This window comes from Salvelinus fontinalis, chromosome 14 (genome assembly GCF_029448725.1).
Source record: "Salvelinus fontinalis isolate EN_2023a chromosome 14, ASM2944872v1, whole genome shotgun sequence".
Classification (NCBI taxonomy): domain Eukaryota; kingdom Metazoa; phylum Chordata; class Actinopteri; order Salmoniformes; family Salmonidae; genus Salvelinus; species Salvelinus fontinalis.
Genome location: NC_074678.1, coordinates 21,561,668 through 21,587,630, shown reverse-complemented (window position 1 = coordinate 21,587,630; position 25,963 = coordinate 21,561,668). Strand labels below are relative to the sequence as shown.

General features: G+C 42.3%; 2 protein-coding genes across 7 annotated transcripts in view; both read right to left on the bottom strand.

Annotated features, from left to right (window-relative positions):
• The window catches only part of LOC129869609 (discoidin domain-containing receptor 2-like), a 54,203-nt gene extending 37,974 nt beyond the window's left edge, over positions 1-16,229 (bottom strand). For all 3 annotated transcript variants that reach the window (XM_055944159.1, XM_055944161.1, XM_055944160.1), the window contains exon 1: positions 16,064-16,229. The gene's annotated coding sequence lies outside the window, so the exon portion shown is untranslated. The remainder of the gene's footprint in view (positions 1-16,063) is intronic.
• A 2,637-nt stretch (positions 16,230-18,866) lies between these two features.
• Positions 18,867-25,963, bottom strand: part of LOC129869607 (UDP-N-acetylhexosamine pyrophosphorylase-like) — a 33,370-nt gene continuing 26,273 nt past the window's right edge. For 3 of the 4 annotated variants that reach the window (XM_055944154.1, XM_055944153.1, XM_055944156.1), the window contains 5 exons: positions 21,981-22,121; positions 21,256-21,444; positions 21,021-21,062; positions 19,830-19,896; positions 18,867-19,634 (listed from right to left, as the gene is read on the bottom strand). In XM_055944154.1, coding sequence (XP_055800129.1) covers positions 19,542-19,634; positions 19,830-19,896; positions 21,021-21,062; positions 21,256-21,444; positions 21,981-22,121 — 532 coding nt within the window. In that variant the 3' untranslated portion in view covers positions 18,867-19,541. The remainder of the gene's footprint in view (positions 19,635-19,829; positions 19,897-21,020; positions 21,063-21,255; positions 21,445-21,980; positions 22,122-25,963) is intronic. The other variant, XM_055944157.1, reaches the window with a different exon arrangement.

Genomic DNA, 25,963 nt, shown 5'->3' with positions numbered 1-25,963 from the left:
CACAGGGTTATGGGCTGTCTCACATTCACCATTATGGAAAACTTCTGCTCATTCTCATTTCATAGCAGCATGGAACACTTATCCACTCACCAGTATCGTTTTAAACTCAAATTCATTTTTCATGTGAAAAGTTGCGATAGTTATCAAGTCCAAATTGCCATTTTCGGTAAATGTTTTTGCAATGTCTGTAAAAGTTTGCTGACATGTTAGGAGCTGAGATCAAGCTTTCAGTAATGATCAGTGAGTAACTGCTCTTGACAATGTTTTATTCTGATGCAGAAAACTATTGAGAGTAGTGTTTCTACAGTCCAATGGTTGAGCTGCTGTTCAGTTACACTCACCTCTCACTGACAGGCTGTCAGTACTGGAGAGAGGGAGGGGGAGAGGGAGAGGGAGGGGGAGAGGGAAGAAAAAAAGAAGAGAGCACAGGTACAGTATGTCCACAGGTCAGAGATGACAGGTGCATAAGCCCGACGTCTCACCTCACTGATTAAAATACTTCCTGACTAAAATGAGGTGGAGAGGATCAGACTATTCACCCCCCAGCTCTTCAGGGTCCAACTAACTATCATTCTGCAGCTATACTATACTAGGCCCTATAGACAGCAGAGAGATTTGTTGGATCTTCTGATCTGGAGGTAAATTCAGGGGAGTAGAGGGAGACAGGGGAGGAATAGGGGAGACAGGAAGAGAGGCAGAGGTATTAGGACAGAACAAGGTACAGGAGGAGGCACAGGGGGAGTTAGGGCCCCTCCTAGGCCTAAGGTGAGGGGTCGGAGTGGGGCAGAGTGGACAGACAGGACCTGTGTCTTGCCATACACTGTCCCTCACATTCCCCCTCACACAGCCTGCTCAAGTGGGCTTGCTGCTAGGGGTCTACTGTTGTGTGTTTGTGTATGTGTGTGTGTGTGTGTTTGTGTGTTAGTACACAGCCTGCTCTATGGGGCTGCCGGGGCCGACTATAGGGCTAATTTTACCCAGGAATGGGTTTCATACACTCCTATAGCTCCTGCAGGAATCAACCTAGACTTACTAAGTAGGGCCTCCCCAAAACCAGCTCTCAAAGCCTATATTACTCACTGGGCTCTGGTTGGAGTTGTATGTACCATACTGTGCATAGTGTGCACATATGCACCCTAAGTGATACAGTGGACTTCTGATACATGCAATGGGCTTGACAGTGTGCACTAAACTGGAGCATGCAGGGAATAGAAGTCATGGGTAGAGGATAGGGTATAGGGTTAGAGGCTGGGGATTGATATTTAACAAAGCAAGTGAACGGTTGTGCTTTGGTCCAATGCTGTCTGTCCCTCATTACTGCTGTCAAATAAACTGACATCATGAGACAGGGGCAAACTAAATGCTTGAGTCTATTTCTGTACTAAATCCTGAAGGGGAGTTCAACCTTATGGTCCACCCTACCATATATGCATTAATAACAGATTAAGCTGGGCATCTCAGAGCATGTCTGTCTGACAAAGTCAAACAGTCAACAGAAAACTCAGATCGAAGTCATCTTTAGAATAACAAACGAATGTCAGACAGCAAAGCACTTCTCAATGCTTTCATGGCGGCCACAAAGGAAATCAAGCAGGCTTGAACCAGTGGGAGAGAAGTCAAACAAAGCACTCACAAGGGCCATATCTGATACCTGGAGAGTCTGAGGTGTGGAGGTCAAATCACTGATGGGGTTATCAGAGAGAAAGAGTGAGACAGAGTAAGATGAAAATAAATTGAGACCACAGTTTTCTTTTTTATGAACTCAAAACTGCCAAATAAAATCCAAACGGGATCCTAAATAATAAGTAAATAATATTATACAGATATAATAATTGTCTAAAATGGTTTAACCGTTGAAGAGAAAAAAAGACAATTTTTTTAATGATTTTACTGTGTTACAGTTCATAAGGAAATGACTCAATTGAAGTACATTTATTAGGCCCTAATCTATGGATTTCACATGACTAGACAGGAGCGCAGCCATGGTTGGGCCAGGGAAGGCATAGGGCCCACCCACTGGGGAGCCAGGCCCAGCCAATCAGAAAGAGTTTTTCCCCACAAAAATGCTTAATTGCAGACAGAAATACTCCTCAGTTTCATCAGCTGTCCAGGTGGCTGGTCTCAGACAATACCGCAGTTGAAGAAGCCGGATGTGGAGGTCCTGTGCTTGCATGGTTACAGGTGGTCTGCGGTTGTGAGGCCAAATTCTCTAAAACAACGTTGGAGGTGGCTTATGGTAGAGGAATTAACATTAAATTCTCTGTCACCAGCTCTGGTGGACATTCCTGCACTCAGCATGCCAATTGCATACTCCGTCAAAACTTGCGACATCTGTGCCATTGTGTTGTGTGACAAACTGCACATTTTAGAGTGGCCTTTTATTGTCCCCAGTACAAGCTGCACCTGTATAATGATCATGAGGTCTAAATCAGCTTCTTGGTAAATCACACCTATCAGGTGGATGGATTATCTTGGCAAAGTAGAAATGCTCACTAACAGGGATGTAAACACTTTCTTGCACAACATTTGAGGGAAATTAGCTTTTGTGCATATGGAACATTTCTGGGATCTTTTATTTCAGCTCATGAAATATTGGACCAACACTTTACATGTTGCGTGTGTATTTTTGTTCAGTATAGTTCTATCTGAACACAGTGCCCTGTCTTGTGCTCTCAGAGCAATACATTATGTAACTGTCAAAAGGAAAGACTCATAAACTAAAGTTTTCCTTGTATATTTTACTACCACAGAAGAGTCTACTCTCCCTGTATAAAATATGGACGTATTCCTCTTCAATGGACTCTTTGTTGAAGTGACACATCTGGATAATTAAAGGGAGGTGAGACGTGGCAGTGTGTGTGTGTGTGTGTGTGTGTGTGGACTGTGTGTGTAGGCTGGTGGATAATTCCTACTGATGAATAGGCTGATGTGACTGAGAAGTCTGACTGACTGACCCTCCCTCACACACACACACACAGCTGGTCAAAGCACTGCATAAGTATTCCTGTTAAAAAAATTTTTTTAAAACAATCATGGGAATTAGCAGAAGAAAATACACAATGGTACAATTTGGTACGTTGTTAAAGGTTTGGACATGACAATGTGTGTAAAATAAAAATGCCTGTGAAACACCACAGGAACACTCAATCCCACATCCCCATACAGCTTAACCTCCCATCCACCTCTTCCCAGCTTCACCTCATCCCACCTGCCAGGAAGACAGTGAGAAAGGGCAAAGGGCAAAGGGGGAGGCTGAAAACTTCCAGTACTGGGGAGTGGTTGGGACTGGTGGGACAGCTAGGAGAGGTCCTGGGCTAGCATGGTTACAGGTGGTCTGCTGTCCCACCAGTCCCAACCACTCCCCAGTACTAGAAGTCCTCAGCCTCCCCCAGCCACCCACCCACCCCCTTTGCCCACCATCATCAGGTTCCCCTTCCTCCCACCGGACCTAACCCCACCCTCCTACTACCCCACCACTCCCCTGCCACCAGAACCCGACCAGTCAGAAATATTGACTTAACTTCTCACAGGTTCACAGTGGTAAAACCTATGGGACAGACATATTACTGTGCTTAAAAGCTTTCATGAATGTTTTTACTTTTCATTAATGTTTTATTTTGAAGATTGGATCAGAAATGTTCTCACTATCATCATGCTCTGTCACTCCCTCCTGCTTTAATTTAACTCCAAATGTATGTTCACGTAAAGTGGGGCGGCAGGGTAGCCTAGTGGTTAGAGCGTTGAGCTAGTAACCGAAAGGTTGCAAGTTCAAATCCCCGAGCTGACAAGATAAAAATCTGTTGTTCTGCCCCTGAACAAGGCACCCACTGTTCCTAGGCCGTCATTGAAAATAAGAATTTGTTCTTAACTGACTTGCCTAGTTAAATAAAGGTTAAAAAAAAGTGAAGTTAGTGGGTTGAAGTTGTACAGAACAGCAACTTAGTCTGCTGTTCCTGAATATGAAGACCAGAACGTTGCTTCTGGTGCTGGGAAAAAGAACATTCTCCAAAACTATTGGTTCCCCCAGGCTCAGAACAGGAAGTGGCCAAGGACAGATACTCCTGTCAGAAAACCACAGACTGGGCTTTGTGGGGCTGGAATTGGGAAATCTTTATTCAGCTACAGATATCATGAACTGGCTGCACTGGACAGAAACCTTTATGTTGACTGTGTGGAGACAGACACATACCAAGACGTGTGAACTGAAACGGTCTGCTACTACTGATCAAACCTTGCACACTGTATTTAGTACAAGGTGGGACTGAAAAGAGAGGGGATGTGGGTTTTATGCTGTTTGCACAGGGGTTTTGGATGTGCAGAAACAAATCATCTTCTCCTGGAAAGACTTCCTCTCCTTCTCTCGCCCTCTCACGGTCAAACAGAGGGCTGATGGTCCTTGCACCATGGGAGAACCGGTAGAGTCAACACACAGAGGTGCCCTGCTCTGGTCCCCTGCTCTAGTCCCCTGCCTTGGTCCCCTGTCCTGCCCCTGCCATGCCCTGGTACATTGTCATAGTTCCCTGCCCTGCCATGGGCCCTCTGCCCTGGCCCTCTGCCCTGGCCCTCTGACCTGTCCTGTCCTGCCTGGCTCTACTGTCAGCAGCACTCACATGCTATGCCATGAGTGAGAGGAGTAGTGGAGAGAGGAGAAGGGTAGAGAGAACGACTGGAGAAAGGAGAAGGGTAGAGAGGAGAGTGGCTGTGGAACAAGCCCATGCTCAGAGTAAAAGTTAACTGCGATGTGAATAACATTTGCTCCAGACTTTTCATGGGGTGATCAGCTCAATAACGGCAAAGGACGACAGCAAAATGGAAGCAGAGTGAAAAATGGTTATGCAACTAAGATCATTTGATGGTGTAGGAACAACTGTTGAATATACTTGTAAAAGTAAGTCTATGTACAGTATTCTGTGCATGGAGGAGAGCTTAATGACAGTAAAGGAAGAGGAATGGAGAGGTTTGATTTACTGTGGAACCAACTGGGCTCTATTGCACAACCTGAGACCATTGAGTAAAGTCTGCAATGTGTGTAATTCTGTCTCTGCGTGTGTGTGTGTATGTGTGTGTGTGTGTGTGTACGCGCGCGCATGCTTGCCTGTGTGTGTAGGGTCTACCTTCCCTCAGCCCGACTGTGTAGTGTGCCAGGCAGGGTAGGTATCTTTTATATTGGCCAATTACAGTGAAGTAAAGCTGTACAGACCAATGATAGCAGCCTGAAATCACCAGTCAGCCTTGATTAAAGGGGCATCCCTACAACTTACCCATAACCTGCTCTGAAACACACTACCTGCCACTATACACAGCCTGCTTTGAAACAGTCAACCACTAGGATGTGAGGTCCTGAAAGTTCCTAGTTACACATGAACGAGGAGAAGGCTAAATTAATAAATACAGAATAATATAAACTGTGACCCCTAATTGTTTCTCCTTCCGCACCCCCCTCTTCCTCTTGTATTCAGGTTGTGTAAACCAATTTTCTTTATACAGAATCTAACCTTTCCTAACCTATCCTATGATGTGGCTTCAGGAAGTGTCATGATTGTGCATATCGGAGCTGAGATCTTTACATCTTTCCCTGTACATTAATACACCATAGAGCTTGACTGAAAGATATCTGCCTCTGAAACAGACTGTTAGACAGAGAAGAGAAAAAGCAGAGAGATTATCTGAAAGCTATAATTTACTCCCAACTTCAGTCAGTGTTGAGATCTGGTAGTGATTAGTGGGCTAAGAGGGTGGCACACACACACACACACACACACACCACCATCACCTGCAAACTACCTGCTCTCCAGGACACCAACAGCACCCGACGTCACAGGAAGGCCAAAAAGATCATCAAGGACAACAACCACCCGAGCCACTGCCTGTTCACCCCGCTATCATCCAGAAGGCGAGCTCAGTACAGGTGCATCAAAGCTGGGAAAGGGAGACTGAAAAACAGTTTCTATCTCAAGGCCATCAAACTGTTAAAAAGCCATCACTAGCCGGCTTCCCCCAAGTTACGCAATCCTGCACCTTAGAGGCTGCTGCCCTATATAAATAGACTTGAAATCACTGGCCACTTTAATAAATGGAACACTAGTCACTTTAATAATGTTTACATATATTGCAGTACCCATCTCATATGTATATACTGCATCCTATACTATTCTACTGTATCTTATTCTATGCCGCTCTGACATTGCATGTCCATATATTTTTATAGTCTTAATTCCATTCCTTTACTAGATTTGTGTGTATTGGGTATATGTTGTGTAATTGTTATTTTTGACTTGTTAGATATTACTGCACTGCACTACACGCACAATAACATCTGCTAAACATGTGTATGTGACCAATAACATTTGATTTGACACACACACACGCTGGCCACACAAGCACCAACATGCGTGTACACTGCACACACACACACACATGCAAACATACAATTATATCCACAAACTATTCTTCTCTGGGAAACATAAAAAATCTAAACATTTGATTAATTCAAGGGTATGAAAGTACAAGCTTTGACTGGTACATTCCTGCACAACAAGAGCAATGCAACCTGGGCAGACAGGCGGGGCAAATGAACAGAAAGTAAAACAATGCAGAGAGCATTTTATTGGCCTTGCGTTCATTAGCTGGAGCTGTGTATGTGTGTGTATGCAGCCATACGCTAGACAAGCTACCATGACCAGCCACATCAGCTTCTGATTACAGCCTCTCTAGTTTCCCCTTAAGCCCATAACATAACATGCCATAGCAGAGATTTCATTTGGATGGGAATGCATGAAAATCCTAATCAAATGTAGTTGTTTTTTTTTATATCCAAAACCAGAGCCAGGTGAAGGCATGTAAAAAAAATAGTCTGTAAAGTTTCAGACTGTGACACAAGCGCGCCACGCATGCACGCCACACACACGAGAGGTGGGAGGGAGAGGAAACACTGGAGAACACAAGACTCCATTATGTGCATTTATGTGTAATGCTAATGTGTGACACATGGCAGGGAGGGGAAGAAGGGAAGATAATATACAATGATGGCCGGTCCATATGTGCTACCTAGGATGATAATGTAAGGATGAAGTCCAAATCAACAACACAATTGTAGGGTTCTGTGTGACACACACTCAAACACTACACACTCTCAATTGGTGTCACACCCAGCCCTGATACTAGTGACCCTCTCCCTGACTGTCTGGCTGGTAAGACTATCTGGACTGTATTCAGCGTTAATGATACCCAGCTGGGCTTAACGAGATCTCTGTGTGTGTGTGTGTGTGTGTGTGTGTGTGTGTGTGTGTGTGTGTGTGTGTGTGTGTGTGTGTGTGTGTGTGTGTGTGTGTGTGTGTGTGTGTGAGAGTGTGTGAGTGAGAGAGAGAGAGAGAGAGAGAGAGAGAGAGAGAGAGAGAGAGAGAGAGAGAGAGGGAGACTGAGGGGAAGAGTCAGAGAGAGTAAAGAGGAAAAGACAGAAAGTAGAGAGAGAAAGACAAAGCAAGAAAGAGAGAAAGAGAGGAGAAAAAGGAGAGGTTTTTCACTGAACCCTCCCTCAGTATTGGATGGAGTTTTCAGAGTTAAATGAAGCCCTGTGGAAATTCAACAGTCAGGTCCAAGAAGTTATTTTCCATTTCCCCCCATAACAGCAGCAGTCAGTCTGCTGGACCATGGTGTTTAAATCCTCTCAGAGCCCCAGACCCACTCCACTCTCACTTTCCCCATCCATCTCAATTCTTTACTACTCAACTAAATCTGTTCATGTCAATATTACCACTTAAAAGTACAACTACCGCTGCTTCAATAACTTACCCAACTACTGCTGCTTCAATAAATTACCCAACTACTGCTGCTTCAATAACTTACCCAACTACTGCTGCTTCAATAAATTACCCAACTACCGCTGCTTCAATAAATTACCCAACTACCGCTGCTTCAATAACTTACCCAACTACTGCTGCTTCAATAAATTACCCAACTACTGCTGCTTCAATAACTTACCCAACTACTGCTGCTTCAATAACTTACCCAACTACCGCTGCTTCAATAACTTACCCAACTACTGCTGCTTCAATAACTTACCCAACTACTGCTGCTTCAATAAATTACCCAACTACTGCTGCTTCAATAACTTACCCAACTACTGCTGCTTCAATAACTTACCCAACTACCGCTGCTTCAATAACTTACCCAACTACTGCTGCTTCAATAACTTACCCAACTACTGCTGCTTCAATAAATTACCCAACTACTGCTGCTTCAATAAATTACCCAACTACTGCTGCTTCAATAACTTACCCAACTACCGCTGCTTCAATAACTTACCCAACTACTGCTGCTTCAATAACTTACCCAACTACCGCTGCTTCAATAACTTACCCAACTACCGCTGCTTCAATAAATTACCCAACTACTGCTGCTTCAATAAATTACCCAACTACCGCTGCTTCAATAACTTACCCAACTACTGCTGCTTCAATAACTTACCCAACTACTGCTGCTTCAATAAATTACCCAACGACTGCTGCTTCAATAAATTACCCAACTACTGTTGCTTCAATAAATTACCCAACTACTGCTGCTTCAATAACTTACCCAACTACTGCTGCTTTAATAACTTACCCAACTACTGCTGCTTCAATAACTTACCCAACTACTGCTGCTTCAATAACTTACCCAACTACTGCTGCTTCAATAACTTACCCAACTACTGCTGCTTCAATAAATTACCCAACTACTGTTACTTCTATAAATTACCCAACTACTGCTGCTTCAATAAATTACCCAACTACTGCTGCTTCAATAAATTACCCAACTACTGCTTGCAAATGTAACACTACTACTGCTACTACAAATATCTCCACGGTCACACTTTATTTGGATCGTCCCATACAGATGATCCACAGATGGTCATACTATACAAACAAACTATCCGTTGATAAGCAACTGGTTTAGAATTAGGGTTAACGTAAAGGTTAAGTTTACAGTTCGTGTAAGGGTTAAGTTTAAGGTTAGGATAAGGGTTCATGTTAGGGCTAGTGGAGTTAGTTGAAATGTTGTTGACAGTTATTGAACGTCTACTGAACATCTACAAACATCTCCTTGGGACTATCCAAATAATGTGTTACCGCTCCACTTCTACTTCTAAAAACACCACCATAAGTACTGTTCTATTACTACGCTACGTCTGAGTGGTTTCAAGCTGTCAAGACATCTCTCCCAAGACACTCCAGTACACTCAGACAGTTTGGATCATTATGTTGCCTTGAATATCGTACTGCTTATTCATGATACTCAACAACATGTTCCATTCTAAAGTAGTAGTCACGAGAAAGAGAGAGTTGAGATATTTCTCTAACGTTTCCTGTTGTTTTCAGGTTTTTGCCAATCCATCCATCTGTGTGAGGCGTTAAGAGACCAGCTCCGTCTCAGCGGTCTTCCCTCTGTTTTTCTCTTTCCTCTCTCTCCATCCACTCAAGGCATATTCCCACTCAAAGCAAAGTCATTATGTTTAATTCATCTCTTTCTTCACTATGTTCTCATCATGTGGACCTCAAAACTGAACCAGCAAGAGACAAACAACTTCAGCCTAGTTTGCTAAGCATTGATCACGAACCAGTTTAGACGTTTGGGTGGTTGTGATATTTATGTACACTGGTACTTAGAGTGGGACAAGACTGAGTGTGACTGTGCATACTAACCAGTAGTTCACCCTGTCTTCAAATATAACACTTTATTTGTATAGTCCATCTGTAAACGCACTACATACTATCAGTAACATTTTAACCAACTATCTACTAATCCCAACCCTAGCTCTAACCCTAACCTTAAGCCTTACCCTATCCTCCGCCGAGTCCCTAACAACCGGATGTTCCGGTTTTCAGGGGAAATGGAAATAGAGCCTGTGACACTACTTCTGCTTTTGGACATTAACAAGGGGCCCGTTTGAGTGGTAAGGTGAAAACAAACCGACTGTAGACGAAAGTCGAGGAGTGAAGTCGGGTGTGGTGCATCTGGGACAGCCAAGAGTCGGACACTGATGTGGTTTTCCAACAGCAAGGCTCAGTGCAACATGGCGGTGTTGACATTGTTTATACAAGAATGTCTTTGTAATGTCAAAATAAACATGTCTCCAACCCCCATATCACACACTCATGAAGTGAAAATATAGGTGTGTACATTGTACAATAAATTGGTATGAGAGCCTCAAACATCACATTAATTTGCTCATATCCATGTATACACGAATTGGGGAATGTTGGTTCCTTTTTCAGTCACATCTTGGGTCACGTTTGCATGGGTGAAACAAAATCACCTCCAACAATGCAGGCGATGGCGGCAGGATAAGGTTGGTGAAGAGCAACTGCAGAGACTTGCAGTTGACTGCAGTCAAAATGTCATGGCCTTTGATCACATGATTTTTGTTGACCTGTAGGCGCATGCCGGACACATTTTTTCCCCCCCAATTTTGTGGTATCCAATTGGTAGTAGTTACAGTCTTGTCTCATCGCTGCAACTCCCGTACGGACTCGGGAGAGGCGAAGGTCGATAGCCATGCATCCTCCGAAACACAACCCAACCAAGCTGCACTGCTTCTTGACACAATGCCCATCCAACCCGGAAGCCAGCCGCACCAATGTGTCGGAGGAAACACCGTACACCTGGCGACCGTGTCAGCGTGCACTGCACCGGGCCCACCACAAGAGTCGCTAGTGTGTGATGAGACAAGGATATCCCTGCCTGCCAAACCCTCCCTAACCCGGACGATTTTTAAGACCAGTATGTAGGTGATCTATACTGAGCAAAAATTAAACTCCCAAGTGGGTGGGCCTATTCCCTCCCAGGCCCACCCACCTGCGAAATCCATAGATTAGTGCCTAATGAATTTATTGAAATTAACTGTTTTCCTTCTATGAACTGTAACTCAGTCAAATCTTTGAAATTGTTGCATGTTGCATTTATATTTATGCTCAGTATAGTTTCAGTTGTTTCTTTTACCCCTGTTAGGTTAGTTTACATATACCCTAGCCCTAACCCAAAACCTTATTCAAAGGGTGTTTTCACACATGGCCCCCTTCGGCCAATTTTAGTGAACTGAGTGCGGTTTGCTTAATTTTTTTGTGCAGCGTGAACACTCAAAAGGAACTCCGGACTAGCGGTCGACCGATTAATCTGAATGGCTGATTAATTAGGGCCGATTTCAAGTTTTCATAACAATTGTCAATCTGCATTTTTGGACACAGATTATGGCCGATTACATTGCACTCCACGAGGAGACTTCGTGGCAGGCTGACTACCTGTTATGTGAGTGCAGCAAGGAGCCAAGGTAAGGTGCTAGCTAGCATTAAACTTATCTTATAAAAAACAACCAATCTTAACATAATCACTAGTTAACTACACATGGTTGATGATATTACTAGTTTATCTAGCTTGTCCTGAGTTGCATATAATGGATGCGGTGCCAGTAAAATTTGTCATTGAATCATAGCCTACTTTGCCAAACGGGTGATTTAACAAGCGCATTCGCAAAAAAAGCACTGTCGTTGCAACAATGTGTACCTAACCATAAACATCAATGCCTTTCTTAACCTGTCTAGGATGAGGGTGCCGCTAGCGGCACTCCCCCCCCACCCCCACTGAAAAGGCAGAGCCGCGAAATTCAAAAAAAATATTTTTTTTAAATATTGAACTTTCACACATTAAAGTCCAATAAAGCTAATGAAAGACACAGATCTTGTGAATCCAGCCAACATGTCCGATTTTTAAAATGTTTTACAGGGAAGACACAATATGTAAAGATGTAAATCTATTACCTAAAAACACATTAGCATAATCCACCATCTTTTATTTGTCCACCAACACCAGTAGCTATCACCAATTCGGCTAAACTAAGATATTTATAGCCCCTAACCAAGAAAAAAACTCATCAGATGACAGTCTGATAACATATTTATGGTATGGGATAGGTTTTGTTAGAAAAAAGTGCATATTTCAGGTAGATGGCATAGGTTACAATTGCACCCACCGTCACAAATGGACTAGAATAACTAGAGCAACGTGTTTACCTACTTACTAATCATCAAACATTTCGTAAAAATACACAGCATACACTAATCGAAAGACACAGATCCTGTGAATACAGACAATATTTCAGATTTTCTAAGTGTCTTACAGCGAAAACACATTACATTGTTATATTAGCATAGCACATGTGCAAACATTACCCCAGCATTAATTCTAGCCAAAGTGAGCGATAACGTAAACATCGCCAAAATATATTATTTTTTTCACTAACCTTCTCAGAATTCTTCAGATGACACCCCTGTAACATCACATTACAACATGCATATACAGTTTGTTCGAAAATGTGCATATTTAGCCACCAAAATCATGGTTAGACAATGGGGAAAGTAGCCCAGCTGGTGAGAAAATGTCCGTGCGCCATATTAGACAGTGATCTACTCGTATACATAAATACTCATAAACGTGACAAAAAAATATAGGGTGGACAGCGATTGATAGACAATTTAATTCTTAATACAATCGCGGAATTACATTTTTTAAATTATCCTTACTTTTCAATACAGTTTGCGCCAAGCGAAGCTACGTCAAAAAACATGGCGTCCTAAGCCACTAACATTTTTCGACAGAAACACGATTTATCATAATAAAAATGTCCTACTTTGAGCTGTTCTTCCATCAGTATCTTGGGCAAAGGATCCTTTCTTGGGTCTAATCGTCTTTTGGTGGAAAGCTGTCCTCTTGCCATGTGGAAATGCCAACTGCGTTCAGCATGAACTGGAAGCGTGCCCAGCGATTCACAGCGTTTCAGAAATAAATGTCCCAAAATCGCACTAAACGGATATAAATTGCTATAAAACGCTTTAAATTAACTACCTTATGATGTTTTTAACTCCTATAACGAGTCTTAACATGACCGGAGAAAGATTACTCCCAACACTAATGCTTGGAACAGGTGCGGGTCGGTGTCCTCCACGCGCATGACGCAGCTGCAAAAGACTTACTAGCTACAGGGTTTTTTAATTTATAGTGCCTGTGAACGCGCAATCGACCCCATTCAAATCGTCATCACGTAAAGGCATCCAGGGGAAGACGTAAGCAGTGTCCGTATACTCATAGGAATAACATTGGCTTTAAAACTGACTCCAGAACAGTGGCCAAAATTTCTGAAATCTGACTCCATGTCAGGGAAATTGCTGTAGAATGGGTTCTGTTCCACTTAGAGACAAAATTTCAACTCCTATAGAAACTATAGACTGTTTTCTATCCAATAATAATAATAATATGCATATTGTACGATCAAGAATTTTGTAGGAAGCCGTTTCAAAAATTACACGATTACCATAAATAGTGACAACAGCGCCCCCAGCCTCAACAGTTAAAATCAATACACAAGTATATATTTTTAAACCTGCATATTTAGATAATATTGCCTGCTAACATGAATTTCTTTTAACTAGGGAAAATTGTGTCACTTCTCTTGCGTTCTGTGCAAGCAGTGTCAGGGTATATGCAGCAGTTCGGGCCGCCTGGCTCGTTGCGAACTGTGTGAAGACCATTTCTTCCTAACAAAGACCGTAATTAATTTGCCAGAATTTTACATAGTTATGACATAACATTGAAGGTTGTGCAATGTAACAGCAATATTTAGACTTATGAATGCCACCCGTTAGATAAAATACGTAACGGTTCCGTATTTCACTGAAAGAATAAACGTTTTGTTTTCGAAATGATAGTTTCCGGATTCGACCATATTAATGACCTAAGGCTTGTATTTCTGTGTGTTATTATATTATAATTAAGTCTATGATTTGATAGAGCAGTCTGGTAGGCAGCAGCAGGCTCGTAAGCATTTATTCAAACAGCACTTTCGTGCATTTGCCAGCAGCTCCTCGCTGTGCTTCAAGCATTGCGCTGTTTATGAAGGAAGCCTATCAACTCCCGAGATTAGGCTGGCAATATTAAAGTACCTATTAGAACATCCAATGCCCATATGAATAACCCCTATGATGTAACTGGAATGATGTGATAGATGTTCTTCTTCTATGTTTTTGTTTTATTATTTCACTGCCATACTGTGTTCGATCTTGTCTAGCCATCTTGTCTCAAGAGGACCACAATGGAAATAAGTCCCAGACTTTATTGTGTGTTATCCTCAATGATTTTATTCATGTGCATGTATGGCTTTTAAGTTTTATTTCTGCTTGTTTTTTAAAAAAATGGTCAAATTAATAAACTAAACTAAAAGGTATATGAAATACAAATGGCATAGAGAGAAATAGTCCTATAATAACTACAACCTAAAACTTCTTACCTGGGAATATTGAAGACTCATGTTAAAAGAAACCACCAGCTTTCATATGTTCTCATGTTCTGAGTACATTTTTTTTTTTTTTTTACCCCCGAGTTTAAAGAGGACAGATGAGTTATTTTAAAGAGGAAAATATGTGAAAACACCCTTTAAGCCTAACCCTAACTTTAGCAAGCAGTTTGTTATCAACAGATAGTTTCAGAGTAGAGCACCTACAGATGGACTTTCCAAATAATGTGTGACCCACAATAATACATAGAAAAAGTATTCTATGGCATATCCAAACTATCCAAATAAAGTGTGAGCCATAAGAGTACATCAAAATTGTATACTATGGAATATGCTGCCAGCGAGGGGCCTGATCTGTATGGGCTCAGTCAGACATGGACCTACGGCAGGCAGGCAAGTCCATGTAAGCACTGGGTGCCTCTGCTGTGTTTTGAAAGGAGTTGAAATTACACCCGGACCCTGCTGGTTCAGTAGTGTGTCATTACATCTCTACCTCTGTATCTGGACAGACTCTGAGGCCCCAGGGGGAAGGAGGGAGAGAGGGAGGCAGGGATGGAGAGATAAAGAGAGCGAGGGAGGAGTTGCTAATTGAAATGATATGTCTATTCCTCTGATAACTTAAAGCACATGTTGAGAGCTGGAAGAGAGATGTCAGGACTGGCTATTACCATCAGTGAGGTCATGAACCTGGCTCAACACACACTCTCACATACCCACTCACACCCTGAGAGGAATGGCTAAAGGGGTCACACCACATGCCTCACCACCTTGACCTCCCCAGAACAACTGTCCTTAATGACTGTGGTCATTTCCACTAACCTGGCTCAGATGGCTCAGCCCGGCTGGAGCAAGGTGTCGGCAACACCAGACCAGTGACTATTACATCCTGTATGAGTCATGACTATGTATATATTGATATTTATTTGGGATAAAAGTGCCTGCTAAGTGATTGTGTTACGTCCCCACATCAAAATGGCTGAATTTAGCATCTGTTTGGATTGGATCTGTCACCCACATACCACCTACGTAATACCTATATACTGCCTGCATGACACAAGAGGACAAGGATAGACACACAAAGATGCATGGTATGTATGATAATACCAAGCCAAAATAGCGTATCAGGGCCAGGAACTCCAGTGGTCTACAGTTGCTCAACTCTTCCAAAACACAGTAAACAAATGGCCAGAAAAACAAAGCACAACAAATTATCTCTGGGGTTTGAACTCGATGCACGAAATTGAAAAAGCCTCAAGCTATTTCTGCATTAGTTCCACTGCTGCTTCTCCAGACAATAAAACAAGACTTTCATTATCCCTCTATCAATGGGCAAGCACAACATATTTTTGCCTTCAACATTTTTAAAGAGATGTCGTTTTAAACCAAACTAGACACATTATGATACAGTATGAGTGTAAAGGCCTCTGTGTATAGCAGCTGGATTGCAGCGGTGCTTTTCACAGTGAAGTGTGGATCTGAGATAGGCTGCATCTCATCTCTCTGCTATCTTCTATTCTAGTCTGCCATGCAAACAGTAGCTCTCTCTCACTCAAGAAAAACGGGGATATTGGGTTCAAAACTAGACTATAAACACGCTGAGACACCTAGACTAGTGTGAGGTAGTGACACAATTCTACAGAAAGCAAAAGCATCACTATAGCTTCCAGTGGAACCCTTCACCCTTCACCCTTGGAACACATTTAAAAAAAAATATTTTGGAGAAAAAGGAGGATTGAAACGTACTTTTAAAGAGTTTTGTCCTTTCAAACCATTTGTTCAGAGGAAGCGGTGGAGTATTCCAGTGAGTGTCCGTGTCCCCAGTTCTGTCAGAATCCAAGCCTTTTCGATCTTTTCTTCCTCGCTCCGCTCAGTTCCCTCTCAAACACACTGGGCTGATGCAAGACACCCTTGAAAATAGAAAAAAATAATAAAACGGAGTTTGGAGCGGAGGCAGAGAAAGAGGGGGGAATCACATTCTGAGAATTCTTAGGGTCATGCCAAAGTCCCAGAATTTCACATGCTACAAATAAGGTTTCAATTAAGTCAGAGCCCAGTACCCAATCAGAATGCTTTTTTCTCCTTTAGGAGAAAGTTATTTTGACAGCCTGGGGGAGCGATGAAACCACTTTAATTCACGGCAGCAAAAATTCAGAAAGCACAAAAAAACGTAAATTCAACGTTGCATATTCTTGGTGTGTGGAAGAAATTACATTTGATACTGTTGACAGTGCCTTCAGAAATGGTTCATACCCCTTGAATAATTCCACATTTTGTTGTGTTAAAGCCTGAATTCAAAATGGCTTAAATATGTTTTCTCACCAATTTACACACAATACCTCATAATGACAAAGTGAAAACATGTTTTTGGAAATGTTTGCAAATTTATTGAAAATGAAAAACAGAAATATCTCGTTTACATAAGTATTCACACCCCTGAGTCAATACTTTGTTGAAGGACCTTTGGCAGCAATTAGAGCTGTGTCTTTCTGGGATTGTCTCTAAGAGCTTTTCAACCCTGGATTGTGCAACATTTGACCATTATTCTATTCAAAATCCTTCAAGCTCTGTCAAATTGGTTGTTGATCATGGCTATACAACCATTTTAAGGTCTTGCCGTAGATTTTCAGTCAAAACTGTAACTTGGCCACTCAAGAACATTCACTGTCTTCTTGGTAAGCAACTCCAGTGTAGATTTTGCCTTGTGTTTTAGTGTGAATTAATCTCCCAGTGTCTGGTGAAAAGCTTACTGAACCAGGTTTTCTAGGATTCTGGCTATGCTTAGCTACATTCTATTTATTTTTTTTATCCTGAAAAACATTCTAGTGCTGAACGATTACAAGCATACCCATAACACAAAGAAGCCACCACTATGCTTGAAAATATGGAGAGTGGTACTTAGTAATGTGTTTTATTGGATTTGCCCAAAACATTACACTTTGTATTCAGGACAAAAAGTGAATTGCTTTGTCAATTTTTTTGCAGTATTAATTTAGTGCCTTGTTGCAAACAGGATGCACAGGCTTCCTTCCTTCTGTACAGGCTTTCTTCTTTTCACTCTGTCAACTAGATTAGTATTGCGGAGTAACTACAATGTTGTTGATCTATCCTCAGTTCTCTCTTATCACAGCCATTCAACTGTGTAACTGTTTTAAAGTCACCATTGGCCTCATTGTGAAATCCCTGAGCAGTTTCCTTCCTCTCCTGCAACTGAGTTAGAAAGAACACCTGTATCTTTGTAGTGACTGGGTGTATTGATACACTATCCAAAGTGTAATTAATAACTTCACCATAATCAAAGGGATTTTTAAGGTCTGCCTTTTACAAAAACATTTTAGACCGATTTACCAATAGGTGCCCTTCTTTGCGAGGCATAGGAAAATCTCCCTGGTCTTTGTGGTTCAATCTGTGTTGAAATTCACTGCTCGACTGAGGGACCTTACAGATAATTAGATGTGTGGGGTACATAGATGAGGTAGTCATTAAAAAAAAGTTTAAAACGCTATTATTGCAGAGTGAGAAAATGCAACATGAGACTTGTTAAGCAAACTTTTACTCATTCATTTATTTAGACTTGCAATAACAAAGGGCTTGAATACTTATTGACTCAAGACATTTCAGCTTTTCATTTTTATTTTGGGGTACTGTGTGTAGGCCAGTGAGTACACACAGATACTTACAATTGTTATACAATTCATGAAGCACTTTTATACGTTGATAACACTCGGACCACAGAATGAGTTCACCTTAGTGATGAGTAAGGACAGTCACCACCTGATGACGTCATCACCGCCAGTGTTCCATAGCTGATGTGGACTAAAACACCAGACTCAGGAAATAAAAGGGATAATGAGGATTAAGAAGGTAAGGATCAACGTATCAAATAATGATAAGGAGGTGGAATTCCCCTTTAAATGCATCCCTTCCTTCATGATGGAAAAGCATGGTGTGGCTTAGTGAGGAAAGCACGCTCTACAGTAGTTCAGTTAAGGACAGTCCAGTGTGCTAAAACTCTATCGATGCACATTTCATATCTGCCTGAAGAAATATAACATTCTACAATATACATCAAGGTAATTTACCTCAGTCAATTCAACATTTACATTGAGGTATCCTTTATAAAAGTGTTACGTAAGCATATCCCTCGGTCACTGCAATATCTTCTGTGAGAGATAATGTAGCTGGAGTGAGAGCAAGTGAAAGGAGAGGAAGAAAAAAGGAGAAAGTCAGAGATAGAAAGTGAGAGGATTGTTTGTGTGTGAGAGACAGAGACAGACAGAGGGAGAGAGACGGTAAGCAGGCACAGAGTAGATTTCCTGAGTGGCTGCAGCAGTAAGTGTAGCATGCTCACTATGGCCCATCTTAAAACACAAACCATGTGCTGCTTCCTGGAAACTCTGATTCAACACACCAGGACTTCTAATGCAAAAGACACAACAATCACACACAGAGACCGACAAATCTACACACACAGGGTGTGCAGACACACAGGTGCACACACACACACACCACGCTAACCTTAGATTTAATCAGAGAAGACTCATAACTCTTCAAATTGGATATTTCTTTAATAAAGAAAATGGAAAACAATTCTTATGTCAACAGCGTCATTTGGAAGCCAATCAGGCAGAAGACTAGCAGTAGTGTGCTATGCAACCCAGTTATCATCAAAAAACTCTTTCCATGAACAAACATTACATGTTAATAATAAATCAATCATTTATATTAGGTTCATCTGACTACAATTGCTGTACCCATCTCTATTTGTATCTGTATGTACAAATCACTTGGTAAAATGCATAGGTGGTAATTTCCATCTACAAGACAGATAAAAATATTGGACTTAAGCAAAATAAATAGCTTGATCTTCAGACTGCTTCATCCAGCCCCGCAAGGCTTCTGTCCTTCATCCTGTGCTGCGGCCACATGCTCCTCAGAAAAAACAAAAATTTGGAAAACATTTCAACTGGGGGTTGGATCTCCTGAGTTATAGTACAGGTTTCCCACTTAAAATTCCAATTAAGAAGCTCGTTTTTGGATGTCGGAAATGCATTGTGTTTCAATTCTTTAGGAAAGCAAATGAACGCAGCATTATTGCACGGAAACAAACGTCACAGTTTCTTCCAGTTGTAGGGAGGAGGAGAGGGAGTGGGGGAAGGAGTGGAATAGGTCTTTGGCTCATCTCTGGTTTTTGCTCACTCGCTCTCTCTCCATTTTCCATCCCTCACAAGCCATTCTTCACCAGTTCGTGGGCTCCACTTTTATCGATGACCAGGGTAGGGCGGAACTCTCGCCCACTCACCAGCTCCTCCAAACCCTGCAACACAACAGGAAATGACATCAGGCTATTATATCATCAACACTGGTAAAACTGAATTAAGTAACTATAACAAAGAATCACTTTTTAATATTTATTTATATTTGAACTGAATTAACTAACTATAACAGGAATCACTTTTTAATATTTATTTATATTTGAACAGGTCCCTACTGTTAAGTCCCTCCCCCTTACCTCTCCTCCATAGGACACCAGTGGGGAGATCTCACATTTGATTGGCAGGTCTGTTCCATCCTTCAGACTGTGGGGAAAAGAAGAGGAGGAAAGGTTGAGTGCTTTTCTCTTGTGTATGGAGTAAGAAAAGAGAAGAGGCAGCTGGATGTGTGATTCTCTCCTCCAGCTGTTCTTAGATGATTCGATGTTTGGCGCAAAGCATTAAAGCGTTCACATCCGAGAGACTCCTAGACCTTTTTCCTGGACCCAGATGAACCCTATTCCTGGGCTAAAAAGCACTTTCAGAGATTCCATTTAGTCCAGGAGTAGGCTTCATCTAGGTCCAGGAAGACTAAGTAGGTAGTTTGAAGTGGAAGTGAATGAAGTCTATATTGATTGGGAGAGAGCATATATCATACAGAAAGAGCCATTACACCTTATTGCAATTTAATGACACCACTAAGTAGCATTTATTAACATTTATGAATGTAATACATATTTTAAAAAATGCTGTTGAATACACTACTTTCAATTAAATCATAATCTTTGAACAATGATTTAAATGTATTTAGTGTTGCCGTCACAATCACAGGTAACTGGCCAACATCCGATCTGAAATGGCCACTCAAAATCAATTGCAAAGCATGCCCAGTGCCCATTACCCAGCATGCTCCACATTCCGTGGGTTAGTAGCTACTGTCCCCGTTAGCACTAGGCCCTGCACCAATATCTTATGCATCCTTCCTTCCTTCCTTCCATCCTTCCCTCCTTCCTTGAGATAATCACTGCTCTAGTATGGTTGATTGGTGAAACCAACAGGATGATAAACTGGCCTACACTTACCTAATCACATGCAGACCATTGATTGGCTAAATAAAGAAAGGAAGGAAGGATGCATATGAAGACTATTGGACAGGAACCAAGTCAGTGGGCAGGTCAGGTACCCTGTGACCTCCCTATGACTTTTGACCTGGGCCCTAGCACAGCTAAACCCCAGGCTGCATCTCAACATCCTAGTCCCTTCCTCTCCTTCCCTCACACTGATAATAAACTGATCAGGTGAAAGTAGGACAGGAGACAGAGGAAGCCAGTATACAGAATTGAGACACAGCCCAGGTGTGTGTGTGACAGTGGGTTACAGTGAGCAACTGTGTGAAAGCCAAAGCCCCGTCACCATGCAGTAACTCAGTCAGTAGCACAGAGAATAGTTACTTCTGGTTGACATCAGCTGTGCCACATCCTGCAGGTCCATCTCTGGAAACATTAAAACATTACACAGGACACACAGGGTTAAGGGGAACCGTGACAGGGATGCTGTGAGAAAAAGTGGGATTGTGGAAAAGGTGTGACAGGGAGACTGTATGGTGATGAACGTGACAACAGGTGGAGAGATAAATAGAATGTATACTCACTGTGAGTGTGTTTGGTGTGTGTGTGTTTCTCTCACCTGGGTATAGCAGGCACACGTGTCCCGTTCTCATCTATAAAGTGTCCTGCAGCATTGAGGACCCAGCGGTGATGCAGGGACATGAGGGCGTGTTTCACCGTGGTGGGCGTGTCTTTACCGTCCTGGCTGTCAGCATTCTTCAGGGCAGAGAACTCGTCTTCACGAAGAACCTCATACACCACAAAGGCCCTGAGACACACAAAACAGTGTGAAAATGCATCTTTAGTGCTACCGTTTCCAAGGTAACCCACCCCCTGAACAACAAAACATATTTATCATCTTTATCAAAACAACCTGAGAATGGCAGAGATCTAAAATAGAGCCACATAGAATTGCGTCCTCATTGCAATGAGGAATCCTTTGACTCCATGTAAAGTTCTAAAAGCAGCAACATGACACAGAAGTGATGTCATGAATCAACCGCTGAGAGAGACTGGAGCAGCTCGTAAAACCTATATCTTACAGGCCCCAGCAGCAGGAGGAGGAGGGCTGGGCTGGCTCTGGGGCAGTGGCTATGGAGCTGGGGTTTGGGCTAGGTGTCTGAGGTCCTGGAACCTGCCAAGGAGATGGGGGATGGAAGCTGGGGCTCCAGAGATCTGGGTGTCAGGACCTGGGTCTTACTAACGGATTCCTGGCTATGTCTCCCCCTTTCCTCTCCGCAGGTTAAGGGGAAATGCAGCCAGCTCCACACATGCTAAAGCCAGCTGGAAAATCACTGCACTTACTTGGCAAACTGGAATATGTCAAAGACAAATTTTTCCATTTTAATCCCGTTGGGTTTGTCGGGTTTGATTAGCCGTCCCTGCGTGTCCACATACGAGATTTTCTTCTGGGCCACGTGATGCTGCAGCTGAGGCTCGAACGTCCTGAGAGAGAGTTTCAAGTTTCAATGTCACATGCACAAGTAATGGCTTTTTTTGCGAGCTCTAACTCCAACAGTGCAGTAATTAATAACAATGTAATACAGAAAATAACAAGGTAGAACAAAAACACATGAGATATAAAAGAACAAGCGCACACACACACATATATTAAAGGTCAGTTCCTGTACCATATTTACAATGTGCAGGGATACTGGATTGATAAAAGGTAGATAATAGTGCCTTCAGAAAGTATTCATACCCCTTGACTTATTCCACATTTTGTCATGTTAAAGCCTGAATATGAAATGGATTACATTTTTACCCATCTACACACCCCATAACGACAAAGTGAAAACAGGTTTTTTGAAATTTTGGCAAATTTATTGAGAATGAAATACAGAAATATCAAATTTACATAAGTATTCACACCCCTGAGTCAATACATGTTAGAATCACCTTTGGCACCGATTACAGCCGTTAGACTTTCTGGGTAAGTCACTAATAGCTTTGGATACCTGGATTGTACAATATTTAGCCATTCTTTTCAAAATTCTTAAAGCTCTTTCAAATTGGTTGTTGATCATTAATACACAACCATTTAAGTCTTGCCATAGATTTTAATGACGATTTAAGTCAAAACTGTAGGTTGGCCACTCAGGAACATTCACGGTCTTCTTGGTAAGCAACTCCATTGTAGATTTGACCTTGTGTTTTAGGTTATTGTCCTGTTGAAAGGTGAATTTTTCTCCCAGTGTCTGGTGGAGGGCAGAATAATCCAGGTTTTCCTCTAGAATTTTGCCTGTGCTTAGCTCCACGCCATTTATTTGTTATCCTGAAAAACTCCCCAGTCCTTAATGATTAAAAGCATACCCATAACATGCTTGAAAATATGGAGAGTGGTATTGTGTTGTATTGGATTTGCACAAAACATAACACTTCATATTAAGGACAAAAATGTAATTGCTTTACCCGTTTTTTTCAGTATTACTTTAGTGCCGTGATGCATGTTTTGGAATATTTTTATTCTGTATAGGCTCCCTTCTATTCACTCTGTCAAGTAGGTTAGTATTGCGGAGTAACTACAATGTTGTTGATCCATCCTTAGTTCTCTCTTATCACAGCCATTCAACTCTGTTTTAAAAGTCACCATTGGCCTCATTGTGAAATCCCTGAGCAGTTTCCTTCCTCTCCTGCAACTTAGTTAGGAAGGACACCTGTATCTTTGTAGTGACTGGGTGTATTGATACACCATCCCAAGTGTAATTAATAACTTCACCATGCTCAAAAGGGATATTGAATGTTTTTACTTTACTTTTTTACCCATCTACCAATAAGTGCCCTTAATTGCAAGGCATTGGAAAATCTCCCTGGTCTTTGTGGTTGAATCTGTGTTGAAATTCTCTGCTCGACTGAGGGACCTTACAGATAATTGTGTGTGTGGGGTACATGAGGTAGTCAATAAAAAAAATCATGTTAAACACTGTTATTGCACACATAGAGAGGCCATGCAACTTGTGACTTGTTAAGCAAACTTTTACTCCTGAACTTATTTAGGCTTGCTATAACAAAAGGGGTTGAATACTTATTGATTCAAGACAATTCAGCTTTCATTCTTAATTCATTTGTTTAAAAAAAATTGAAAAACATAATTACACTGACATTATGGAGTATTGTTTGCAGACCAGTGACAAACTCATCTCAAATTAATCCATTGGGAAATTCAGAATATGGAAAAAGTCAAGGGGTGTGAATACTTTCTGAAGGCGCTGTATGTATAGGTGTACGGTGACTAGGCATCAGGATATATGATAAACAGAGTAGCAGCAGCGTATATGATGATTGTATGGGTGTGCGTTTGTAGAGTCAAATCAAACTGTGTTACATTGGCCGAATACAACAAGTGTACTTTACCGTGAAATGCTTACTTACAAGCCCTTAACCAACAGTGCAGTTCAAGAAGAAGAAAATATTTACCAAGTAGACTAAAATAAAAATTCATAATAAAAAGTAACACAATAAGAATAACAATTCTATATACAGGGGTCACCGGTACCGAGTCAGTGTGCGGAGGTACAGGCTAGTTGAGGTAATTGGTACATGTAGTTGGGAACGAAGTGACTATGCATAGGTAACAAACAAACAGCGAGTAGCAGCAGTGTACAAGAGGGGGGGGGGGGGTCAATGTAAATTGTCCGGTGGCGATTTTATGAATTTTCCAGCAGTCTTATGGCTTGGGGGTGGAAGCTGTTGAGGAGCCTTTTGGTCCTAGATGTGACGCTCCGGTAGCAGAGAAAAACAGTTTATGATTTGGGTGACTGGAGTCTGACGATTTTATGGGCTTTCCTCTGACACCGACTATTATATAGGTCCTGGATGGCAGGAAGCTTGGCCCCAGTGATGTACTGGGCCGTTCACACTACCCTCTGTAGCACCTTACGGTCAGATGCCGAGCAGTTGCCATACCAGGCGGTGATGCAACCGGTCAGGATACTCTCGATGGTGCAGCTGTATAACTTTTTGAGAATCTGGGGACCCATGCCAAATCTTTTCAGTCTCCTGAGGGGGAAAAGGTTTTGTCGTGCCCTCTTCACAACTGTCTTGGTGTGTTTGGACCATGATAGATCATTGGTGATTTGGACACCAAGGAACTTGAAAATCTCGACCCACTCCACTACAGCCCCGTCGATGTTAATCGGGGCCTGTTCGGCCCGCCTTTTCCTGTAGTCCACAATCAGCTCCTTAGTCTTGCTCACGTTGAGGGAGAGGTTGTTGTCCTGGCACCACACTGTCAGTTCTCTGACCTCCTCCCTATAGGCCGTCTCATCGTTGTCGGTGATCAGGCCTACCACTGTTGTGTCGTCAGCAAACTTAATGATGGTGTTGGAGTCGTGTTTGGCCACGCAGTCGTGGGTGAACAGGGAATACAAGAGGGGACTAAGTACACCCGAGGCGCCCGAGTGTTAAGGAACAGCATGGCAGACGTGTTGTTGCCGTCAGGAAGTCCAGGATTCAGTTGCAGAGGGAGGTGAATAAATGTACGTGCATATTATGTGCGTGAGTGAGTGTCAGTGTGCATAAGTGTGTAGGGCCTTGTGAGTGTGCATAGAGACAGTGCAAAAATAAGAATAAAATACATGGGTCAACTCAGATTGTCCATGGAGCCATTTTGTTAGCTATTTAGCAGTCTTATGGCATAGGCATAGAAGCTGTTCAGGAGCCTGTTTGTATCAGACTTGATGCACCAGTACCACTTGCTGTGTGGAAGCAGAGAGAACAGTCTATGGCTTGGGTGGCTGGAGTCTAACAATTTTCCGGGACTTCCTTTCACACCGCCTGGGCTGCCGAGTGGCACAGCGGTCTAAGACACTGCATCTCAGTGCTTGAGGCGTCACTAGAGACTCCCTGGTTTGAATCCAGGCTGTATCACAACCGGCTGTGATTGGGAGTCCCATAGGGCGGCGCACAATTGGCCAAGCGTCGCCTGAGTTTGCCTAGTTAAACAAAGGTTAAATGTAAAAAATGAATAGATCTCGGATGTACTGGGCTGTCTGAAACACCCTCTGTAGCACCATGCGATCGGGGGCAGTGCCATTGCACTACCCTCGATCGTAGCAGGTAGCCTAGTGGTTAGAGCGTTGGACTAGTAACCGAAAGGTTGCAAGATCGAAATCCCTGAGCTGACAAGGTAAAAATCTGTCGTTCTTCACCTGAACAAGGCAGTTAACCCACTGTTCCTAGGCCGTCATTGAAAATAATAATTTGTTCTTAATTGACTTGCCTAGTTAAATAAAGGTAAAATAAAAAAATATATATTAAAATTGCCATACCAAGCAGTAATGCAGCCA